The sequence below is a fragment of the Thermobia domestica genome, chromosome 10 (assembly GCF_964235325.1).
Source record: "Thermobia domestica chromosome 10, izTheDome1.hap1.1, whole genome shotgun sequence".
Taxonomy (NCBI): domain Eukaryota; kingdom Metazoa; phylum Arthropoda; class Insecta; order Zygentoma; family Lepismatidae; genus Thermobia; species Thermobia domestica.
Genome location: NC_137463.1, coordinates 231,074,260 through 231,091,161, shown reverse-complemented (window position 1 = coordinate 231,091,161; position 16,902 = coordinate 231,074,260). Strand labels below are relative to the sequence as shown.

Genomic DNA, 16,902 nt, shown 5'->3' with positions numbered 1-16,902 from the left:
CCCAACCAGTTTCTCTTCCTCTTCTTAGTAATATCTACGTGTTCCTTTCTTCTCCCTACCATTTCTAACACTCTCTCATTCGTTTTCCGCTCGACCCAACTAATTCTTTCCATTCTTCTCCACACCCACATTTCGAAGGCTTCCAGTCGATTTTCGTCACCTTTACGTAATGTCCATGTTTCCGCCCCATACAGTACAACACTCCACACGAAGCATTTTATGAGTCTTTTTCTCAACTCTTTATTCAAGGCCCACAAATAAACTTTTCTTCTTAAAGGCTTCTTTCGCCATTCCTATCGTTTCTTTTATTTCGCGTTCGCACTTCATGTCATTATTAAGACACTTTTATATTTGACACAGACCGCTTCGTTTCAGTCACCATGGCTTTTGTCTTTCTAACATTTATTTTCATCTCATATTCTTCAAAGCCCTTCTTCAAGTTTTCTAACTTGCTATTGGAAATACAATTCTGTTAGCAATTTGCTGAAACTGTAAAGAAAGAGTGGGACATCATATACTAAATTTTGAATTTTTAAAATTATTATTAGTATTACAAAGTATTTCGAATGCAACTTGTTGTAATTCGGTAATAAAGCGTATTAGATCGTTCCAGTATATCAGGCTTCAAACTCTAGTAAAATTACATTTATCTTTCATATGTATTGACAATAAGGAGTAGTCAGTATTAATGAACGAATATCTTAAATTTTCGTTTTCTTTTCTTTGCAGGGCTTCAGAACCAAAACAGTCTGCAGGTATTAAGATGCCAACAAGAAAAGAAGATTCGGAAAGATCCACCTATATGTGCACTGTGTGTAGTGAAACGTTTAATATAAAAGCGAATTTACTTGATCATTTACAAAGTCATGAAGCAGAGAAAATCAAGGAACAAACCAAGTCAGCTTATAACCAAAAGAAACGTGAAAGTGAAGATCGAAAATGGTTAGATTATCAAACAAAAGAAGCTTATCATGATACTCCGAAGAACGCTACAAACGTTAATACCTCAGATGTTAAAGTCAAGGTTGAGTTATTCAAACAAGAACCACGTGAAAAATTCTATTGCTCATCTTGTCCTGCTGTTTACGATGAAGAAGTGACATTGAGAGAACATAAAAGGCTTCACGAACCAATTCGGCCTGTAACGCTCAGTGACAAAGCTCAACGAAAACGTCACGAACCAATTGGGCCACACTGTTCGTTGTGTAAAGTAAGATTTAAACAACCAGAAAGCAGGAAATATCATATTTGCCCTGGGAGTCCCATTAAGAGTTATACTCGTATTGTATGTGAATTGTGTAGGTTAAAATACAAACAGTTGTCTATTCTTATTAATCACGCTAAACATCAACATCCATACGGTCTGAACATGTGTGAGTTATGTAAAAAACAGTTTATGCATAGGAAAGACCTGTATAGGCATTCTGCGAATCATCTCCGTGTTCTCTTAACTGTGAAAGAAAAACATTTTTATCCTTGTAAATGTGGCAGAAAATTTTTGGATAAGAGAATGTTAAAAATACATCAAAACAATGACTGCAAAGGAGAATCTAAATCTTCATTTGAATCCAACGTAGATGCAAAGATTGACAAGTCAAGTAATGCTTCACTTGAAACTAGCAACTATAAATGCAAAATTTGCCGTGATACTTTTTCAAATAGTTTACAATATAATGCACATAAATTGAAACATAAGAGGCCTCGTGATGAAGATGATTCTGTAGAACATCGATCAAAAGCAGCGAGAGTTGGTGACGCAGATAAAAGTATCTCTGAAAGTGACAAGAAAAGGACGCTATATTTCAGGTGTAAAACTTGCGGTAAGAAATACAGTACATTTAGTGTGATGCGAATTCATGAGAAGAGGCGTCATGAAAGGGAAAAACATAGAAAAGGAGAAAACGATAAAGAATCAAAGAGGTCAGGAACTGATGGAAATGGGGAGAAAGAGAAGGAACTTAGATCAACTAAAGAAAATGTAGAAAAAAGTTCGAATAAACCAAGGAGCAGCAATGATAAGGAACACAATCGGGAAGAAAAGTTAAATAAATCATTAGATGATAATATTAATTCAAATACACATAAAAAGAAGCACCATAATGAAAGTGATGAAGTAAGGAAAAAGAAGAAATATCATCACCATCATCATCATCATCGTTCTGAATCCGAAAGTAAGAAGTCTTCTGGAGCAAGTGCCGTTGCTCAAGACATATTAGAGCAGTTTAAACCGAAAGACACCAGCTCGTGTGGTAGAGACAATATTACCGTTCAACGATTGCAGTCAAGTGAGAGTGCCAAGCGTATTAGTGATGAAAAAGGCTTGAGAAATAGTGAAAACAAAGATAATTCAGTAAAACACAATAATAAGGAAACGACAGAAAGTAAATCAAAATCATTGAAGGAAAAGCGCCATCATGAAAATAATGAAAAAGCACAAGGGAAGAAGGTGAAACATCATGAACATTCTTCAGTGTCTGAAAATAAGAAAAATGTTGTAGCAAGTGGTCAGAACAAATTGGAACAGTGTAAAACAAAGGAGAGTAATGTTAGGGAGAAAACTATTAGTATAGAACAAGCGAAAACAGGTGACAATAACAAGTGTGTTGCGACCAAAGAAAGTTTGAAAACCTCTCAAAGTAAAAGCGGTCTACTAGAAGGTAGTAAAGAGTCTCAAACAATGGAAATGAAACCAAAGACTTTTAAAGAGAAACATCATGAAGATGAACGAATCAGAGAAGAGAAAAGGAAACATCATCATACCTCTTCTATACCTGAAAGCATGAAAGATTTCGCAGTAAGTACAGTGAAAGAAGCACATGACGAAAGCAGTTCAAAACAGTCAAAAACGAACGATAAGAGTAAGTGTACCGATGACAGAATTACTTGTGAAGAGCCATCGGAAACAGGTGAAATTGCCACTAGTGCTACTGAGGAAGAAGACTTGGGATGGTCTGGAACCCAAAGTAATCCACAAGATAGCAGTAAAGAAGGACAAACGATGGAAGTCTCAGATAGTAAATCTAGTGTCCCGGACGGTAATAAGAGCACTGATAAAAGTAAAGAAAATAGTGACGAAAAGTCTTCAGATCACATGTATGTATGTAAGTGCACTAAAATATTCACTAGTTACCGCAAATTCGTTAAACATAAAGAAAGTCACATGGAAAAAAAGAGGTTCCCATGCAAATACTGTGGAGAGAAATTTGCACATTCAGATTTATTGTGGTATCACATGAAGGATGTGCACATTGGAAAATATACTCACAAGTGTAGTGTTTGTCATAAAACTTTCGACCAAGTCGATGCGTTAATAAGTCATAAGAAAACAACTCATAAGACGGTTAAGGAGTATCTGTGTAAAATTTGTGGGAAAAAATTCAAAGAGAAGTCTGATTTTAAAGAACACCATCGCAAGTATAACGGTAAGTGTTTAAAGATACAGAAATGTGATATTTGTAAAAAGAAATTCAGTAGTACAAATGCGTGGTCTATTCACGTGGACATTCATAACACACTCCTGAATAAACACCCAGAAATGAAAGAAATATACGCAGATTTTACAGCTTTAAAGGAGAAACGGATTGCTGCAGAAAAGAAAGGGTTAATTTGCTGTGACTTTTGTAATGAAGGCTTTGCAGGAGCCGTGGAATTGGTATCGCATTTAAAAGATCACGCTTTAGACACGCTCGACGAAGAAGACACTGAGGAATCTAATGATGTCGATGATGATACAAAAGAAGGAAACAGCAAGTACAGAACAGAGTGTGAGATATGTGGGAGAGCATTTTATGGTAAAACTTCCAAGGTAGCACTCGCACAGCATTCTCGCGTTCACAAACAACATAATATCCCATGCGACATATGTAATAAATTGTTTTTTTCTGAGAGAGGACTTATTCTTCATAATGCCAAAATGCACCCAAGTAGAGCTACAAAATATAAGCAAGGTGTAAGGTGCAGTAGCAGATCTTTCATTACAGATGATGTAGGGATGAAAAATGAGTTAGATGATAATAGTGAAGACGATACAATTTCTTTACGGTCGATAGCAGGAAGTGAAAATTTTCAGAATAACGATGACAATGTGGAAGAAACTGTGAGGGACGTTGTTAATGAATTAATTAGGAAGTGTGTAGGTGATAGTGATTGTAATAAAGGTAGTAAGGTCCAAATGCAAGTGATACGAAATGGGAATGATAGGGAAAAGAGTGAAGTAATGGCAGTGAATTGTACACAGAGCAATAAACCAGCGAACGAATCCGCTGTACAATTCTCTGAGAAACTTAAACCTGGAAAAGAACCTGACGTTGAAAGTAAAAACAAGAAAAGCACAGAATGTGGCAATGAAAGCATTAAAAAGAATGTTAACCAATATAAATGTTTTGATTGTAATGAAACCTTTACCATTGAAGAAGCAGATACCTCTCGTTATAAGGGCCCTCCATATAAATGTAAGTTGTGTACATTAGCATCTGAAAATAAAATACTAACAGACGAGGAGTGTAAACAAGTAACTGATGCACTTCAAGAAATATTATTGACTTCTCATGTGGCTAAGGATAATATTCAACTTGAGTGTAAAAATATCTCGGATCGTAGATTGATCGACGACAGTCAGTTAGAAGTTGTAGAAAATAATCCTTTAATAAGTCAAATCAGCAAAATTCAACCTGATGTTTCCTCACAAAATAAGAATACTACGAGTGTTCCGTGCGAACTGCTAGCAAAGAATCGTAGCTTATCTGTGAAACCTATTTGTGAATTTTCAGTTACAAATATTTTACCTCAATTGCCCTCGTCAGTACTTACGAAGACAAGTGAAAAAGAAGGTGAGAATAAAGTTGATAAAAGAATTTCTGAGAATTTAAGAAAGGCAGAAGAAACATTAGAAGCGATCGGAATAAGGAAAGAAGAAAGGACAATTAAAATCAATAAATTTCCTGTTGTAAGTGAGAAAACATTTAATAGTAGAAAGGACATAAATGAAGAATTGGAACAAAGGGTAGGCAATACAAGAGAAGGAACTCTCAATTCTTGTAAAGAAAAACTTGCCTTCGATCAGGTGAATATAGAATGTAGGTCAGAAAGAACACAAGTTCTATCCTCAAGAAAATGTGAAATGAACCAAATTACGGAAAACAAATCACCAGTTTTAGAAGTGGAAAACAGTTCAACAAAAATACCCTCAGGTAGCAATAGTTTAGACGGTTTTACAGACGATGAAGAGGAAACAGAGAGTGGTAACAATATTGTTAATGAAAATCTAGACCTCATAATACAAAAGCAAATCCTTTCTGGCTTAGAGCTGCTTCAAGAAAGTGATTCTGATTAGAGGGGAAACAGATACTTGTCAATTTTAGTAACCATAAAGTGTAAATGCATTGAATGCAATACATACAATTTGTCATTAGGAATTGCAAAATAATGAAATTTGCCTTTATCTTAATAAATTTGCTGTGCTGTCTTAAATGATGTACTGTACTGTCTGTTTTGAAAAAAGTGACAGCCAGTTCTCTTAAAGCGAACACTGATACACGATGAATGAATGAATATATAAAGGTAAACCTCTGCTCTGGTTAGAAGTGAAACGATTTTAATAGATGCAATGGCAGAGTGACCGAATTGTGAAAACTCTGTTAAATGAGTTGTTTACGAAAGAATGAAGTACTTAGTGTGTCTAAGAGCTTTAAAAAATGTTTCGATTTTAATATCATAAACTGTTATTTTTTTTTAAATGTAAAATATCTTTACGGATGTTGTTCATTTTGTACTATTTATAGTGATAAGTTGTAACGAGAATATAATAGAAGTTGAATGTTATGCCATGTACGTACAGTATATATTCGTACAGCCTATTAAGTAAAGGCAGAATTTATCGAGTACAAAGCAGTGTATATGTGGATCCGTACCAGACTCGTGTAGTCCTTTTAGCAAAAATAAGGGTCATTAATGTATAGTGTTGCATTCTTTGTTGTTAGTATCAAGATCTTTTTTTTTTTTTTTTAAATAAAAAAAAAATGTGGGGAAATATTTGTATAGAAGACTGATCCGTTCCGAAGAGTTTATGAAACGTGACAGGATTAATGATACTATGTAATTCCAAGACTAGTTTACAAGTATTCACTGCCATTTTCACCTTTTCATCTTGATTCTAAGTTTTCTGTTTATATTTTTATTTTAATTATAGTATGGAAGAATGATTTGAGAGTAATAGTTTTCGCATAATGATGAGTGATTTTATGTAAATTGTATTTCTGGGTTAGCGATAATGATAATCTGTATAATTTAAGTTTTGAGAAAAGCACACAGCTTCAACATTTTCTTGTATGATTTATTTAAGTAAATTGTTTGGTTTGTTGTTGCGTGTATGTATGTGTGTGTGTGTGTTTGAATGTGCGAATACACATTAAAAATTCAAAACTTTTTGTAAGTGGTGCATGTGTAATTTTTTTTTAATAAGTATTTTGTGTGTACAAAATCACTGTCCGTCATGTTTATGTTTCATTCAACTTTGTTTGTTTGTCTTCTATGAGAATTTTGTTTAGCAGCAAGTATACTAGGTGTACTCTAAACTCTCTTGTAGAATTATGTATGTTTTACGTATAAAAATTCGATTAACAATTGTTTCAATATGTGTATCTTGAAAAAAAAATGTTCCATTTCTAAATTAATAATGTAGAGCAAATAATCGATTTGCTGTGTCGAGTAGTCAATTAGGAGAAAGGATTGAAAAAATGTAATAATACTTTTAGTTTCCCGTCATTTTCTTTCGTCTGTTTCTAGCTGTGAAAAGTGTACCACTTACCGCCTTTTCCCGTATAATAATGTAGATATTTGCAGATTTTACAAATTGTTGCCAAATTATAATTTCAAAATTGATGGGTGTGAACAATTAGAAACGCTTTGATGCTAATTTGAAAGAAATGGAAGAATATTTAAAAATTTTAGACAAATAGTATACTATTGTAACAACATTTCGAATATAGGCTTCAAATGCTTATTGTCATTAACGTTGTAGGGCACCGTTTATTTCTGTTATACGCAAGAGAGATTGTGCTGATAATTTGCATATTTTCTATGGTTGTTTTCAGTGCATGGTTTAATACACAGGATGTTCGACAAGAACACCAAAAAAACTTTGGAAAATGAATCCTCACACGAAAACATGAATTATATATATATATATATATGAAGGGTAAGGGGAAAAAACAAGGAATATCCATGTATGTGCTTTATCGGGTGCTTTGTCCTATCTGTTGGTGACTCTTGGTACTATTTGACTGTATATGCCATGCATGCGTAGATGCGTCCATGTAAAAAGGGGCAAAAATTTAACTAACCTTATTCCCTTTACGCAGTTTTCAATATTAAAACACAGTTTTCTCGAAAATGCAGTTTTGTGACATTCCTTCTTTTTTCCCCTTACCCTTCATATATATATATATATATATATATATATATATATATATATATATATATATATATATATATATATATATATATATATATATATATATATACACCAATCTGGGAGCACAAGTGAGTCATTCGAAGGTATTGCCCGCCGAAAATGGACCAAAACTGTAAAATACATCGTAACTCGAGAACGAATTGCTGGGTAAAAGAGCATGGTACTTATTTGAGCCCAGGTTTCATTAATATACTAGTAGATGTAGAATAGGACGACACGGCTAGCCTCGAAGCATAGAAGGAGATTCATGAGATTCTCTAGAAACGAAAAGTAATAGATCAGAAATTAAAAACTCTCATTCATTCCATATCTGCTGGGACGTTAAAGTATTCTAGGTACAAAGTAAGCACTTTGTTCTTTTACCTGATATATCGTTCTCAGAACATGACCCGACAATTTTTGGCGGGTTCCGGGAAGGTGCATTTGTGCAAATATACTAGTCTATAACATTTTCTCATGTTTTCGTATGAAGATTTATTTTCCAGGTTTTTATTTTATTTTTTATTTATTTTTTTTTAATTTAATTTTTTTATTTATTTATTTATTTATTTTTTGACATTGTGAAAACTATTATAGGCTGTAAGCGCTTGTGGTGCAGTATCTAATCATCATCAATGTATTGGTTTATATTTTATAAATAATATACAGTAAAAAATATCTATACTACATAAAAACACTGTTTGTAATAAATATAATTAATTTCTCTTTCGCCTACTGTTTTAAATGTTATAATTTCAGTATTATGAAACGCTACGGCACAATCTCTATTCTTTTCTGCCTTCCATTTATGGCAGTAGATCCAGACAAGATCATTAATTCAAAAAAAAAAAAAAAAAAAAAGTCAAGTCATCCATACAATCTCACCCTTCTTAGTAGTGAAACACCAAAATGACCTTGTTGTTGTATTATGCATTTGGAAACAACTGGTAATGTGTGTTGATCAGCAAGCAGCAGATTTAAAAGAAAAAGTCCTGTTTGTTATCTTATTTGTCTTTTTTGTTAACACTTTGCAACATGAATCCGATCGTCATTCGTTGTCATTTTCTTGGAAATCTTCCTGGGGGAAAAGGATGCAGGAAAAGGATGGGAAAAGCAATGTTTTCATATACTTGCCGACTATAAACTTGAAAGCAATAAACAGCACCATCACTTGCCATTTGTTTTCCTTCCACAAACACCGTGTGCGTGGGTTTTCTCGGGGTTCTCCCGTTTCCTCCCACTTTCTTCATTCCACCATTTCATTCGTTACTCATCATCACCGTCTCCTTTAGCCTAACCGGCATAACCGTGGGACGTAAAACTCAAAGATGTCATTTCATTTCATTTTTGTTTTCCTTCGGGTTCCATGATCTCCCAAAATATAAAAAGTATAAAGATGTTCTGAAAGGGTTTGAAAGAAAAATCACATAGTTGCACTTTTGTTTCTTTTAATCAGATTCAGATCAATGCTAAATTAGAAATATAAAAAATTATCAGTTCATTTTTTCGTTATGTTCAATATATGCATTAATTCCCTTGTTAGCTGTATACACACTCATCTAATACTTAAACTGGAAAAGAGAGAGTTCTCGTTCATTCGTATGCTGCACCTCGCAAAATTTAATATATGAATTGCAGTTAAAAAGACAACTGCTAAACTCCGTAAGGCGTCTGGAAACCTTAGGTCAGTATAGGATTTTCTAAAAAAGTAGATCTACACCGTGACCCCAGTGTTCTGTTGATCATAAGTTAATAAATGCACATTGTGGACTCAGACTCCGAAACTCAGGGAGAAAAAAATCAGTTTAATTTTATTGGATAAGGACAGTGAAATGTAAGGAATTTCAGTTACTTCGTATACTGGTTCAAACTTTGTACAATTTGCTACGTTAGTAACTTTGGCATGAACTAGTAAGTTTGGTTGTAGTTCCCTGTAACTTATAAAGAACTGGACTTTTTTATATAAGGCTAAGGAAACTGATACTAAAATGGACGAATTCATTCAGGAGATACTAACAAGGTAAACTGTATTAGCTCACTTGCACTGTAGACATCCGCTGCCTAATAATTTACTAACAAAGTTCCAGTTGTTACGTACGTTTAAAAATCCCTCACTCAAACTCAAAGGTATGAGCATAAATTGTGCATGTATAAAAGAACATGTAAAGTTTTTACATAAAAGTACAAAAATAGGGATTTTCGGAGCAGAATTTCAGCTGATTTGAAAATTACTTGCATAGCTACTTTGAAAATTAGTATATTTAAAATTACTACAACAGTATCTTTGAAAAAGTATTCGCATTATATGGTTCCCGCGCATATTTTCAACTCCACTCCATTCAAACCTTCCAAATTAGGTGGATGGATGAGTTCTGTATTGTGTTTGTAATTCAGCTGACTAAAGTCGTTTAAACCTTCCTAATAGCTTTATGTCAAACATTTTCCAATTTTTTGCTCAGAAGAAATTCTGTTTAACACAACATGGCAATTGAAATTTGGTATTTTCTGATAGTACTTGCCTGACGTTCATCATAGGTAGACTACTTACTTTCCAAGTAAAATTAATTCAAATACGGTACTCATAATTGGAAAAAAACTATAGTGGAAGAGAAGTGTGATTTCAGTGAATAAATTATATATATATATATATATATATATATATAGTATAACACTCAGTGTTGTACCCCACGATTGAAGTAGTATCAGCAGTAAAATGTTAAATCATATCTTTAAAAATAAAATAATAAATACAAGGGCACAAGTGGAGGTATTGAATTTAAATGCAAAACTCCTTAATTTCAATATTATGGCGTATTTGTCGCAACGTTAACATTAATGTTCAGCAGAAACATTTCAGTAAGCTTGAAAGACAATCTACGAAGCTTTATTTGCTCTTCAAATTCACGTGGCCAATGTTCACATCCTCTAACTTTCGAAATGGAACATTTTACTATATTAATCGGATTTAGTGCGTAAAATAGGTTTTATTGTATGCCAGCGATTTAAATATTCTCGCGTGTGTGTCAGTTTTCTCCGCTAAAATGTTAGTAAGTGATTGTGTTGTTATAAGTGAGGCTTTGTCTTTGTTGTGAATGGTACAGTCGTGAGCAAAAGTTGTTTCCCTTCAATGAACATTGTTTTTTGAATAATTTCTGTATACTTTAAACACTTGGAATTTTTGGATTACTGTTTACCGTGCTATATTGTTTTGTAATGGGTAAAAAGAGAAATAATTGTAAGTCCTGTATATTTATGCTCATATATATATTTTTATGGATGGAAATCAACTTTTAACAGTGACTGTGCAGGTAAATGTAATTAGCAATTAAAAGTATGTTGTAGTTATTAAGAATCTAAGACTGTCTTAAGTATTAGGTTTTCATGAAATGAAATAAACTTAATATATGAAATTAAAATTCGTGGTGTCTTTTCCTGATTCTTCTCTTGTAATTTTAAAGATTCAGTGTCAAGAATTCAAATCCAAAACTGCATTTGTAATTAAGAATGAAAGATGATTCAAGAAATCTGCAGAAGAAATTATCATCTTCAGGTGTGCGCAATTTTTAACCCCGGCGTAATCATAATGAAGCTCAGTTTTACGCCAAGTGTATGCGTATGTATGCATTTATTTATTTCTCAATAATTACTAAAAAGGTCTGAACCAATTTGGTGGGCAAGAAGTCCATCGGCTAAGGATTGGTTTTGAGTTTAGCGTCGCTTTCAGTAGTGAGGCTATTGAGGCTATATAGATGTGGACCTACACCTTATCGTGGGATCCGAACCACAGGCTCTTCTGCCAGGAATGTAATTCGGATCTCCCTTGCAAAAGACAGGTACACTATCTACATAGCCAGACAAAAGATTGATATATTTCGTGACCGGGCTCTGACAAGCTCAGTTTGGCTCGATTGGGTTTGTATGTACAGGGTGTCTATCGGTCACGAAATCAGAAAACGGTTATGAAAGTCAAGAAGTGTAGCTTTTGAGTCACTTTTTTTTAAATCTGTACAAATATAAGTAGAGATCGGAAAATTTTGTTCTATAAAACGTCAAAATTCACCGCTAAAAATGTCTGTGGTCGGCTTTAGACGCTACCAAAGCACATGCATGAAAATTCGGCCAAATTCGCAAGCAATTTTGCTCTTGAAATTGTCTTTCAGCTGGCATCATTGAGCAGTAGCGGTGCAAATCACATCGTATCGTCGAAACTACCTACGCTTCTAACCAGTTTATTCAACTGAAAAAAGACACCAATTTTTTATCGCCTTTGAAAGAAGAGATAAGATAAAGATAAGTGCTAAAGAATATAGGTAGTGTTATTAGTTTTTGAATATTACCAAACTTTATGGTTTGGTAGAAATAATAATAAAAAAAAAAATCACGAAATTTCATTTTGGAATTTTAGTAGACACCCTGATGTACTACTTTATTTCTCGGTGACTACTGATCGGGTCAAAACCAAGCCCATTGGCAGTATTCCACCGTCTACGGAATAAAGATCGGTGCCGAGCATATTTGGTTGCCGAGCTCGGCTAAGGACAGGCTCCACTTGGCAACAGAGGCGTGCTCCACAGCTTTGCACTCCGAGGATCTGAGTTCGGTTCACTCGGCTTGTATATTGACCAGTCAAGTTTTTGTCCGTGCTTCAGTATTCGCTTTATTGAACAGTCACCAATGCTTTGAAGAATAAAAGAGAATCTGCTTTTAACTCCGGATTCAGTGGTTTTTCATTTACAATTACATTCTTTACATTAGCTGCATTAAAAGATATTTAGTCTTTTGAAAAGAAGATCGTTCGTTAAATTGACATAAGAATTTTCAAAATTAAAAAAAAAAAAAAAAAACTAAATCTATTGTTTCATCATCTGATTAACATGATTAATATGTCCCTCGTGTAACATCATCAGTAAAATCAAATTTAAAACTGTTATAAAATGAATGTTTTACGCACTTACTACCATATACTTTGTAGTCTATAAATCCTATAGTAAGATGAGAATGAATTGGTGAAAGGAAAAAGATATTTAATTAATCATGATCGTAACACTGTAAATTTTTCATATTTTAAATGGAAAATAAAATACAACTTCCAAACTGGTGCTGTAGGTCGTTCACGTATCTTCAGAATAATTGAGGACATAGTAGTAACATAAAACTATATGCGGATAGAACATTCTTTCTAATAAGGAATAATAATAAGGAATAATACTCACATTATGTAGCTATGTGTTGACCTAAAAATATTAACGCTTCGGACTTCAAGCAATCAGGAAATTTTTTGTAATTGTTTAAGGTAAGTGAAAGAATAATCATGCCGCCAAAACTAGGAAGAAAATATAGGTGCACTGAAATGGCAGAGAACTCGAGATAGTGTGCTAGTATCTGGAGAAGAGACAAAAACTTTCGATGAACGAATTTTGGTGAGTACAGTGCTAGTCCATGACTTGATAAATGCTTTGCTTATATTCGACTATAACTGCAAAATCTTTTCTATCGTCATAATCTTGCTTCTTAATTGAGTATATTAAGACATTGTGTAAAATGATAGCCTAATCAGGCCACAGCATCAGTTTTGGATATTAAATTAATCTGATGTCCCTAGTTTTATAATTTAAGACATTACCTACTTAATGCATGACCCATATCTTAGATCAGGGTTTCATGAGGGTCGTAAAAATAAGTAGAAGAGTTAAATATAATTAGAATCTAATACCTGAAAATATTTTTAAATGTAATTTTGAATTTTGTTCTGATAAGGATATTTTGATTTTTATATATACTGTTAAGAACAACAAAAAAAAAGTCTACTAAACAATTTCAACAGGTGCAGAATTGTTTTAAAAAATAATTTAAATGAAAGAGGTACGGTATGAAACTAATGAGAACTGCATGTTGAAATACCAGAAAAATACGAATGCAACAAAAATTGCATATTGAAGTACAATTATTATTGAAAACTAATGAGATACCTAATCATGGTGTGATTTCACTAGTGCAGCAATGTCCAGTTCGATCTTCCTGACGCACATTATCAAGTCATTTTCAACTGATAAGCGATTTCTTGTCTTTGTTTTAATGCTTATCATGGAAGTAAAACCACTTTCGCACAGGTACGATGTAGCAAATGCAATTATTACTTTTAAAGCAGCAGGTGCCAGATAAAGATATTCACTCCTCTTCAGCCAGAACTTGTCCAAGTCTTCGTTACAGAAAACCAGTTAAAAGGACTTGTCGCACGATAATTCTAGTAGTTTGTCAAGAAGGTGTGCACTTAGATCAGCTAATTTGGTGGCCTCTTCAATGGCCTCTTCTATCCATCTTGAACCAGTGCTTTAATCGTAGGGAATATACAACTGTTACTGTAGCCACTATATACAAGAAATGAATTCTACTATTATAGAAATAGATGGATATCGTGAGATCTCCGCAGTAGGTATACTAAAATTCCCATACAAGCTTATCACAAACCAGAAATTATAAAGAGGTCACTGGCAAGAGAATGTAATAAAATGGGGCCGTGATAGGAATTAGAGAACCACGGTCTTAGATTAATGGTTAGTTCGTTAAGAGCGTATACTCACTAGCCCCCGTAACTGAGGTATGTTCATTAATTTCTGAGCTACAAAAATGGGTATATGTATGATATCAGTGTCCGGGTTCAATTCCAATTTGTGACACGTTACACTTATCAGAATCAAAGTGAAACAGTTTAAAGATAGTCTGACAAATAACGGATTATATTATTAGTCTTTGACCCTACTTTTAGATGACAAGATTTTGTGGAGGCCTCTAAATTAGTGTGCGTCGAATAAGCAATGAGAAATTTCCGTAATAGATACAAAATCGCAGTTAATAACATTGAAATCGAAAATTAATGGGACATTCCATGTATTTGCTCTTGAGTGTTATTTTATAAAAACTTTACTCAAGAAGTATCTTAATATTCACAATATAATTAATAAGAGAATTTCGTTTCACAGTGATAATACGGTAGACTTCCAATCTATGTGAATTCAATATTTAAACTTGAAATAGTACATCTACAAGATCAAAGATAGGTTTTATTTCTCGGATGCCGAACACACATTGAAAGGGCATTACTATCTCTTACTGTTGTTGCTCTATGGCGGTTAACATTAAAATCGAAAGTGGCAATTGATGTCTATCACTTCTGGTTACAATAAAAAACAGAAATGAAACATATTCTTGATACTGAATTCCTAAGAAAAATCTGCTTTTCGCTAACAATTTCCGTTTTATCCATTATGCGATCGATGTTCTAATCGAATAAACATCGATTTTCACCAAGCCGATTTCAACGTACAAGTCGAGACAAAATTCATTCTTGGGCCTTGAATCTGTGTCAAAAACCATGTTTTGATCCATTTTTGATACCTTTTTGGTCTGTGGAATTAGGTATTGAAACCGGAAACACTCGTAAATTTCAACCATTCTGGTTTTGACAGTGTGTTATGGATAATGATATGGAGACGCTGAATCGATTGCTGAAATGCTTGTCGCTATCTATTACCGTTTCTGTTCTATAGCGATGAACGTTAAAACCGGAAATGATTTCTACCGCTTTCGGTTTAAATAGAGGTTCAATGGAGGAGATGCAGCCTGTTCTTGGGACGTTGAATCGATTTCAAGACACCGCTTCTCGATATCATTTACCGTTTTTGGTTTGTTAAAATCAGGATTCTGAAACTGGAACTAGAAGTAAATTTCAACCACTCCCGATTTTGACTGTTGCGAGTGGTGATGATATGTTTCCTTAGACGCTGAATCGATTGCTTTAAAAAAAAAAAAAAAAAAAAAACTCTATTACTGTTTGTTTTACAGTGAAAAACATTGAAACCGGAAACGGCTAATTTCAAACACTTTCGGTTTGAATAACATGTTAATGGAGAAAATGGAACCTATTCTTGCGGTGCCGCATCGATTGAAAAAAAAAAAAAAAATGATACCATTTTTGCTCTAATGATGGACGGACATAGCCGTTCTATAAGACTCCTGACAATTATACATAGCATAGTTTGGAAGTCTTTATAGAATTACGAGCTGAATTATTTCTTACCAGCATGAAGAATGAAAGTACAACCTAAACGCAAGGGAAGACTCAAGATTTTTTACTTAGAAAATTCGTCCCAGAAAAAGCTTTCAGTAGAAAAAAAAAGCGAAATATCGGGCGGAAAGGAAAGTAAATATTACATATACGATTAGTCCTTATTTACTTAATTACTTGAAACTGTTAAATCATATTGCAGTTTTCTCCAAGTTATTGCTATAAAATTACTAAGATTTAGATTGCATACAGAAATAATACCAATGCCAGGGCTCATAACGAGTCATTTTTTTTTTAACTAAAAGTTACTTTTTTTCAAGTTGGTCACTAAAAGTTACTTTTTTTTTTCAAATTTGTCACTAAAAGTTACTTTTTTTGGGGGGGAGGTAAAGTGACTTTTTCGTGTGATTTATGTTTGCATTTGCAGTTTTCTAAGAAAAGTATTATAAAAATAAATAGAAAAAGGCAAAAACTTGTTACTCATTACTCTTCTGAAAGCTTCAATACTTGCTGCCACATGTGAAACAGTCAACTTTATTCTCACTTCAGCTTTGTATTCTTTCTAAAGCACAGTGGATAATTGGTGGATGCTTAAGCTCTAAGGTGGGGTTGAGAACCCTTCTGTGTCTATTCTTCTATCATAATAGTCTTTTAGTTTTCTCTCGTAATAGTTAACGCTCCGCTTAACGTTGTGTGTGTGTGTGTGTGTGTGTGTGTGTGTTTGTTTGTTTGTTTGTTTGTGTTTGTTTTATCATGTTCATGTTGTCGTATGTTTGTATATGTTCTTCTTAAGAGTAGGTGATGAATTTGAATATTTCATGGCTTTGAGAACTCTCAATGCTAAGTTAAATATAATGTCTGGGATGAAGAAATTCGGAAATAGGCTAGAAGTGGTTCCACTTACTCAGAAGCTTCTTACATCTGCTAAGTCTGCTTATCGTAAGCATACTTAGAAAACCTAAGAAAGGAGGAAGCTCAAAAAAGAAGTAGTAAAGAAGAAAAGATTAAACAAAACAAGAAAGAGAGAGGTGATGGAGAAATTGACAAAGGAAAAAAGGGACATGATGAGATTTTGGTCACTTTTTCGTGTGCTTTTGGTCACTTTTTGGTCACTTTTCAACTATTTTCAAGAGACCAGATCACTATGAGCCCTGCAATGCAATTATACAAAATCAAAAGGAGACATATTTCTAACTGCTGGTACAACGAGGCAATAGAAAACAGACCACGTAATATTTCAGTGTAATTTGACAAATTCCGAAAATATTTATAGAATTATTGTGCTAATATCAAGGATAGGATCACAAATTTTCTTGCTCTAAAGAAAATTGGTTTAAATAAATTCAGGCATGTAAGCAGCCTATTTCTTAGAGGGGAAGGGGGTGAA

At 33.7% G+C, this 16,902-nt stretch overlaps 1 protein-coding gene across 1 annotated transcript in view; it reads left to right on the top strand.

The window, feature by feature from the left end:
* LOC145663059 (uncharacterized) overlaps positions 1-5,997 on the top strand; it is an 83,749-nt gene extending 77,752 nt beyond the window's left edge. The window contains exon 4 of the mRNA XM_081729220.1: positions 730-5,997. Within this exon, the coding sequence (XP_081585346.1) occupies positions 730-5,332 (4,603 nt within the window). The 3' untranslated portion in view covers positions 5,333-5,997. The remainder of the gene's footprint in view (positions 1-729) is intronic.
* The last annotated feature ends 10,905 nt before the right edge of the window (positions 5,998-16,902 follow it).